Source organism: Thalassophryne amazonica, chromosome 11 (genome assembly GCF_902500255.1).
Source record: "Thalassophryne amazonica chromosome 11, fThaAma1.1, whole genome shotgun sequence".
In the NCBI taxonomy this organism is placed as follows: Eukaryota; Metazoa; Chordata; class Actinopteri; order Batrachoidiformes; family Batrachoididae; genus Thalassophryne; species Thalassophryne amazonica.
In genome coordinates, this window is record NC_047113.1 from 16,464,634 (window position 1) to 16,473,500 (window position 8,867).

The 8,867-nt window shown below is 40.0% G+C and overlaps 1 protein-coding gene across 1 annotated transcript in view; it reads right to left on the minus strand.

The window, feature by feature from the left end:
• Positions 1-7,783, minus strand: part of LOC117520539 (glutamate receptor 1-like) — a 73,509-nt gene extending 65,726 nt beyond the window's left edge. The window contains exons 1-2 of the mRNA XM_034181861.1: positions 7,585-7,783; positions 7,301-7,435 (exon numbers count right to left, since the gene is read on the minus strand). Of these exons, the coding sequence (XP_034037752.1) occupies positions 7,301-7,435; positions 7,585-7,672 (223 nt within the window). The 5' untranslated portion in view covers positions 7,673-7,783. The remainder of the gene's footprint in view (positions 1-7,300; positions 7,436-7,584) is intronic.
• Between the last annotated feature and the right edge of the window lie 1,084 nt (positions 7,784-8,867).

The following is an 8,867-nucleotide window of genomic DNA, read 5'->3' on the forward strand; positions in this document are numbered from 1 at the left end:
TACTGGGATAGCCAGCATAAGCAGTGCAACACTTTATGCGGTATTTCACACTTAAAAATATTCCAGCAACACATGCTCAGGCATAATTGGACACAAAAAAGGCAGAAGTGCTAAAATTGTTGCTGCTGGAAGCAGCCATATTGGATTGTGAACTCAGAATATGTGGGGCTCGTATAAATTGATAAATTGGAATTATGACTTCGGGGGCGTTCCTGTTTTGGCATAAAGTGGAATGCAACAATCGGTTGCCTAATGCTAGTAGTAGCATTAGCTAAATCGTCATGTTTTATGGCAAATTTAAGGTGCAAATGTCGAAATATTCAGATTTACTTCTGAATATTTGTAAAGTTTCATGTCGCCAACATTAATGAGCGAAGCTCCTCACCATCCCACCATGTCATTTAGGTCCTTCAGACTTTTTTCAGTATCAATTTTGATTATTCAGCGTAGAGAAATTTACTTATTTTCAAAGATCCAAATATTGTTGCATATAACTTACAAGCTACATAGTCACTGACTGACCTCAAGGGCTGTCAAGGTGTGCACCGCCTCTTGGGTTAGTATTAGGGTAGTATGAGATCCCCTCTATTAGCATGACATCTCCTCTATTATCATTCCAGGAAGATTTCAACATGTGGCATTTCCAGTTTCAGTGTTGCCTGTCCACTTAGACTTAGACTTAGATGACTTTATTCATCCCACCAGGGGCAGTTGGTTTCAGCAGCTTGTGTACTGGCACACAAAACACAGTAACCACCCAATACAAAAAAAAAAATACATAGAAAATAAGTTAGCCAAAAAAAAAAAAAAAAAGAATACCATGGGATACAGTGTCATCACAACCATTTAATGTGATGACACTGAATTTGTGTGAGATCTCCTCTATTGTCACTCCAGGAAGAGTTCAACATTTGGCATTTCTGGTTTTAGTGTTGACTGTCCACTGAATTTGCACGAGATCTCCTCTATTGTCACTCCAGAAAGAGTTCAACATTTAGCATTTCTCGTTACAGTGTCGACTGTCTGCTGAATTTGCGCGAGATTTCCTCTATTGTCACTCCAGGGAGAGTTCAACATTTGGCATTTCTGGTTACAGTGTCGAATGTCTGCTGAATTTGCGTGAGATTTCCTCTATTGTCACTCCAGGGAGAGTTCAACATTTGGCATTTCTGGTTTTAGTGTCGACTGTTCCCTGGATTTGCACGAGATCTCCTCTATTGTCACTCCAGGAAGAGTTCAACATTTGGCATTTCTGGTTTCAGTGTCGACTGTCCACTGAATCTGCGCGAGATTTCCTCTATTGTCACTCCAGGAAGAGTTCAACATTTGGCATTTCTGGTTTTAGTTTCGACTGTTCCCTGGATTTGCACGAGATCTCCTCTATTGTCACTCCAGGAAGAGTTCAACATTTAGCATTTCCGGTTTTAGTGTCGACTGTCCACTGAATTTGCACGAGATCTCCTCTATTGTTGCTCCAGGAAGAGTTCAACATTTGGCATTTCTGGTTTTAGTGTCGACTCACCACTGATTTTGTACGGTATCTCCTCGATTGTTGCTCCAGGAAGAGTTCAACATTTGGCAATTCCGGTTTCAGTGTCAACTTTCCATTGAATATGCACAAGATCTCCTCTATTGTTACTCAAGGAAGAGTTCAACATTTGGTATTTCCAGTTTTAGTATTGACTGTCCAATGAATTTGCACGAGACCTCCTCTATTGTCATTCCAGGACGAGTTCAACATTTGGCATTTCTGTTTTTAGTGTCGACTGACCACTGAATTTGTGTGATATCTCCTCGATTGTCGCTCCAGGAAGAGTTCAACATTTGGCATTTCCGGTTTCAGCGTCAACTGTCCACTGAATTTGCACAATATCTCCTCTATTGTCGCTCCAGGAAGAGTTCAACATTTGGCATTTCCGGTTTCAGTGTTGACTCAACATTTGGCATTTCCGTTTTTGGCATCGCTCTACCATACAGCAAGCTTGTGCCAGTGCTTTGCTCACTCAACAAAAATATAAACGCAACACTTTTGGTTTTGCTCCCATTTTGTATGAGATGAACTCAAAGATCTAAAACTTTTTCCACATACACAATATCACCATTTCCCTCAAATATTGTTCACAAACCAGTCTAAATCTGTGATAGTGAGCACTTCTCCTTTGCTGAGATAATCCATCCCACCTCACAGGTGTGCCATACCAAGATGCTGATTAGACACCATGATTAGTGCACAGGTGTGCCTTAGACTGCCCACAATAAAAGGCCACTCTGAAAGGTGCAGTTTTATCACACAGCACAATGCCACAGATGTCGCAAGATTTGAGGGAGCGTGCAATTGGCATGCTGACAGCAGGAATGTCAACCAGAGCTGTTGCTCGTGTATTGAATGTTCATGTCTCTACCATAAGCCGTCTCCAAAGACATTTCAGAGAATTTGGCAGTACATCCAACCAGCCTCAAAATCGCAGACCACGTGTAACCACACCAGCCCAGGACCTCCACATCCAGCATGTTCACCTCCAAGATCGTCTGAGACCAGCCACTCGGACAGCTGCTGGAACAATCGGTTTGCATAACCAAAGAATTTTTGCACAAACTGTCAGAAACCGTCTCAGGGAAGCTCATCTGCATGCTCGTCGTCCTCATCGGGGTCTCGACCTGACTCCAGTTCGTCGTCGTAACCGACTTGAGTGGGCAAATGCTCACATTCGCTGGCGTTTGGCACGTTGGAGAGGTGTTCTTTTCACGGATGATGCGAAGGAGATGTGTTGCACTGCATGAGGCAAATGGTGGTCACACCAGATACTGACTGGTATCCCCCCCCCCCCAATAAAACAAAACTGCACCTTTCAGAGTGGCCTTTTATTGTGGGCAGTCTAAGGCACACCTGTGCACTAATCATGGTGTCTAATCAGCATCTTGATATGGCACACCTGTGAGGTGGGATGGATTATCTCAGCAAAGGAGAAGTGCTCACTATCACAGATTTAGACTGGTTTGTGAACAATATTTGAGGGAAATGGTGATATTGTGTATGTGGAAAAAGTTTTAGATCTTTGAGTTCATCTCATACAAAATGGGAGCAAAACCAAAAGTGTTGCGTTTATATTTTTGTTGAGTTTTTATTTTTAAATTGCTGATAAACTATATTGGCTGGCGACTCTTTTCTTCTCCAACTGTGAGCTCTTTTTTCTTTCTTTTTAAAATGTTGTGCTGTGTAGCGAGTCCAGTTCTTAACATCCTCACTGGTTTGTCTTTTTTTTTTTAAGTGTTACAGTACCGCTCTTGAAGTGTACACTGACTCCTCAGGGCATTGCTGCCCTGCACCCACCCGTCTTCTCTCTCTGCTGCTCGAAAGCCAAGTATTTGATTGACTACAACATCCCTGGAAACGTGGGGCTGCAGTCTGACCCTCACATTCGTGTTTCATTCCCCTCTGAGTGGATGACCCAAGATGCCAAAATCACACCCAAGATGCCCTCATTAATGAGGGCATCTTGGGTGTGATTACATTTCATTACACAGCCCTGCCTGACACGCTGGCCTGAATAAGGCGAGTATGGATGGCAACTGGTTAGAGTAGGTGGGAATCGACTGGAGGCTCTTTGTGAAGTTCTTAGTGTTTTTAGACACACTTCTGAAAACAAAACACACACACACACACACACACACACACACACACAATGGAGCCGTCTGTGCAAGTGAACTTTATGAAGTAGAAGAAATATGTTAAATTATATAAAATTACAAGTTTTTTTTTATTTTTATTATATGTCCTTATTGTGACAAACAGCCAAAAAGAACAGAATCCTGCAGCGGCTATATATTATTAAATCCCTAAATCAGAAAAAAAATCACCTTCCATGTGTTTTGATTCCACACCCTCGCATATTCTATATGAGCCACAATTAACATCAGCGTCTGCGTGTAGGTTTGTGGAAATGGAATAAATCCCACACAAGCTTTTAAAGTGGCAACGCCACAATCGCTCTCTGAAAAACACCAATCACACGTCTGTCACCATGGCACTGCGTCACACCTGACAAAGAGATGCTTGTCAAAAGGTATCTCCTGGATGTGTGTGACTTCGCTCTGTGACTGAGCCACGGGCAAATTCACAGAAATTGAGGATGGAATGTGGAAAAACTCAATCTAAAAGCCTCAAGGGCACCAACGTCTCGTCAGAACATAAAACTGGATACCTGCAGGGTTAGCAATGAAGAAGCAAATTAGACTGGAGTGATATCACTTTTGGAAAGCACTGAGATTATAAGAGTGTGGTATGATTTTATTATCAACAGCAGAATTGTGTCCATTTTGCTTTTGCATCTCAATTTTCAAAGGAATCATGTAAATGCCTACCAATCTAATGTCTCTCCAATTCAAATCTATGCATGCAAACTTAATTAGAGACTCTTTACAATCCAGGAGCGTAAGCAGAAATTCATTTTGAAGGGACCCTACTGGTCACTCGATGTTGCCATCATAGATTTTTTTTTTCTTCCTAATCATTTTCAGATCACAAAATCAATACCTGATGCATTTACTGGTTTGAGTGCTTCTTGACAATGGGCAAACAGTGGATTGGATAGTGATTTTAATCCATTTTACAGTTGTTTCTACTAGTGCTTTGATAATTTATTATCAATCAATAATGAAACATTTGATTTATTTGGTGTTTAAACCATTTTATACACTTAAATCAGTTTGAAGTGTGTGACTAATTAGTTTAAAACCACGTCTTGAAACATTTGGTTTGTTTAGCATTTTGAGCTTTTCAGAACACCTAATTTCTGAAGTGTTTCACTTTGCTTTTTTGAGTTTTTTATGTCACCAAATTAGTTTATGTATTTTTTTTTTCCTCGTGTGTGTGCATGTGTGTGTGCCAATGTTGCATTTAGTGCTTTTTGTTTGAGCACAATTTTTAAACATCTGGGTTCTTTGGCTTCAAGTGTCAGAGTTCACTAACTTTTTCTAAATCAAGTGTTTCTTTTCCTGTTTTGTGCCAGTGAGTCACAAAACAAATATTTGCATAGTTTGGTGTTTTCAGCATTTTAGGTTAGAATTGTTTTCTAAAGTGTTAGTTAGTTTCCATTTCAGTAGTGTTTTAAATAGTGTTTTCAATAGTATTTATAAAGACATGCATAAATCTATCTCTAAATAATTTGTTAAACATTAACTTGCACTTTCTAACCAACCCTGAAGGACCCCTGACACTTGCACAACTTTGATGCACGCACTGTGTTGTGCAGGAAAGTAAAGTCATTGTTAACGAGTGTAGACTGAACGTGAGAGGGGCACCGGCGTGTGCAATTATGCAAAGAAAATTTTGAAATGTTCAAAAAATCTTGCACGCATAAATGTCGTGCAACAAATGTGAAGTGGTAGTGACGTTGCGTAAAGAAGAAGTGAACAGTGTGAGTGGTTGCGTCAGTGCGCTGTATGACAGCGCAGGTCGTCTGAACAATTATCATATAATTTTACAGCCGCACACAAGAGGAAAGAACATGCCACTGTTTTACCAAGCCATTCCAATGTAAACATGACAAACAATTACCTTTTTAGATGGCTCCAAATGCTCTCCCCACCTCATTCAGTGCGCACGCACCAGAAAAGCAGCAGATGAAGCACTCCTCTGTGATTCCGGAAGCGATTAGATGCATTTTCAATCGGTAACTCAGACAGAAAATGATTAATCTGCTACAAAATAATTACTTTATATATGCAGTGTCCAGTGCACAACGCACAGCAGCCATTGGAACAAAGCACAGCGTCCAGCTGGGGACACAGCGGGTAGGACTGTTACTAGGATGTGCGTGCAAGTGCGAGGATCAAAATGCAAGTGTCAGGGCCCCTTAACTGACCTTATAGATACCTTAGTAAGTAGTTAATAATGAAAAATTACTTGTACAAAAAAAAAAAAAGTTTAGAAACCCCTTTTGGAATGCCTTATTTACAGAGAACAAAACATGTAACTGTCTACAAATAACTTAGTGATGAGAATTAAAGTGTTAGTTTTCCATTTCAATAGTGTTTTAAATAGTGTTTATAAAGACATGCATAAATCTATCTCTAAATAATTAGTTAATCATTAACTTTCACTTTCTAACCAACCATGCATCATTTATTAAGTTCCTGTTGTTTATTAAGTTTCTGTTTGTACTTAATAAATGATGCATGCATCATTTATTAAGTACAAAAAAAAACCCCTTTTAGACTGCCTTATTTACAGAGAACAAAACATTTATAACTGTGTCTATAAATAACATAGTGATGATAAAGTATGAACAATGCTTAACAAATGCTTCACAGGGTGTATTTATAAAATACTACCTCAACACTTAATCTGTTTCTGAAGCAACCTTTTCATTCACTGTTTCGTGAGATTCTTAAAAATGAAATATTTAAAAATGAAACTTTAAAAAAATATTTTCAGCCTTTCCAAGACAAACAATAATTTTCTTGATTAAATGGATGATTTAATATTTTAAATGTGTCCAACAGTGTTATTTAGTGTTTGACAGCTGAGATTTTCGAAACAGTGACTCCTTTTCTGAAACTCATTCTAAATGTTTTTCTAAATGTTTGAAGCACTAATTGGTGCTTCAAACATTTAGAAACACTGAATACGTTTTCGAACTCAATGGTTCATTTTGTTCAAAGTTTCAAAAACGGTTCTTTCTGCCATAGCTAATATTGATATTTCACAAATCCAACCCACTAGGTGCGCCTATGAACAAATGTGCCATAAAACCGGATTTAGACAATCCTACAGTGAAAAACTTAATTTGTTCCCATGTGTCACGCGTGTCTTGCGGGATTCTTGCCAGAAGAAATCGAAAATGTGACCCGTGTCCAGTTACAAATGCGCTTGGTGACGTTTTCCCTCTTTGTTCACGTCGCCTCTGATGTGCGCCGCGTTCTCTTTATCTGCGAGCTTTGAGAATGATCGGCGTACTGCTGTGAGTGGGAGCCCGCTTGGAAATGGACATAAAACCTGATGTTATATGAATGTGGGCTTTCTGATGCTGCAGAGCTGTGGATTAAGCCCCCGCGGCTTCATCGGAGCGCAAAATCACGCAGCGATTACGCAGAGGAAGGCACAGAAATAATAAGTCATTACGCGGACGCACGCACGCAACAGTTAAGAAGCTCACCGTGCGTCTTTGCAGTTCGTCTGCAAAATGCCTACACGCATGCTATTTTTAAGTTGAAAGGGCGCTTTATGATGCATGAAGATGGCAACAAACAAGACGTTTATGCGGCAAATGGAATGTGTTTAAAGCGCACCAACACTTACAGGCATAGGTCATGGAGAAGCTGCTCCCCATCTTGACCATATCCACCTGCGGCACCAGTTTGGGGATGTCCTGGTGGTGCGAGAGGGCGAACCGAAAAACCTCATATTCGTGCGATTCAGTTGGGAACAATCCTCCTGTTGAGCAGCAACGATTTGGGAATTAATGCTGAACACACACTGGAACCCGAGCGCACAGATGCAATCAAAGATATTCTCAAAAAACAACATGCAAACTTGGAATGTTTGCGGTTTATAAAGGCATCATGCGTGTGCGCCATACTCACCTATATTGATGTTACTTGGAAAACTTGAGCTCGAACCCAAGCACATCCCCAGTAAACTGGTGTAGAGGATGGTGAAGCTTCGCTGCATATTTCCTTTTGCATTGGCGAAAACAAAAAGAGCCGAAATCCGCGCATAGGTTTGTCCGTGTTTGAAGTTGGATGCTGCGCTTCTCCTGCGCTCCCGTCTTCTTTTGTGTGTGTGTGTCTTTTTAGAGCTCTGACATCGATTCAACAGCGGCACAGTTAACGGCACGGCGAGAGGAGACACCGTTCTGTCTGCTCCTTCCCTCTCCGTGCTGATACTCTCTTGTCCTTGGCTGCAGGTCTATGAGACGGAGAATGACTTCAGAGTGAGGCGCGCACTGCAAAAAATCTTGACAAATCTTGACAAATACAGCAGCGCATGGTCAATTTTTAATTTAGTATATTTTTAAAATTAGTATTAATGTAAATTGATCTTTTCAAGTCCGTGTAATTTCCCTGTGTATTTTTTTATTTTATTTTTTTGCAAACAAACTGACATTGAATAACGCAAATCAATCCGTCATATGACACATAATGACAGCTGGTTTGCAACAACTGTCACTATCGTCATCATATCGCTTCACATCTGACAAATAATCCATGCAAGAATCAACACTTGACCAAATTACTTTTTGAATGAATATTTTTTGCAGTGTTCTGCTGTAAACCACCCAGAGAGCGCAGCCACAAATCTCAGAGGACGTCAAGAGTTCATGCAGACCCATTTACTGATTTCACTTTTTTTTCTTTTTGCAGTCTAACAGAGCAATTTTACGTGCACAACACGCTTAAAAAGTGTCTTTTTTAAATTTTATTTGGCTTTAGATGATTTTGTGTCATTTTAAGAGTGATATTTTGCAAATAAGTCAGGAGACGAAATTCCAATTTTCAATGAGAAATACCAAAATAACGAAAAGTCCTGAAATTTGTGTTGCATTACCAACAATGTTGTACCTTTGAAGTCCAGTTTGTCATCATTGCCAGATTGATGCGCCTTGTGACTTCTCTCCAGCTCTGTTCTCATGTTTTCTCATCCTGCCAGTCTCATCATGTTTTTGGATCACCTGTCTCTTTGTTTGATCACATTCTTGTCTGATGAATTTTGTAATGTTGCTTTTCTGTCTTACTGTGTACCGACCCCAGCTAAGTCCAACTCCAATTCCAATAAAGCTGGGACATTGCGTAAAATGTAAATAAAAAGACAATATAATGATTTGCAAATCCTCTTCAACCTATATTCAGTTGAATACACCACAAAG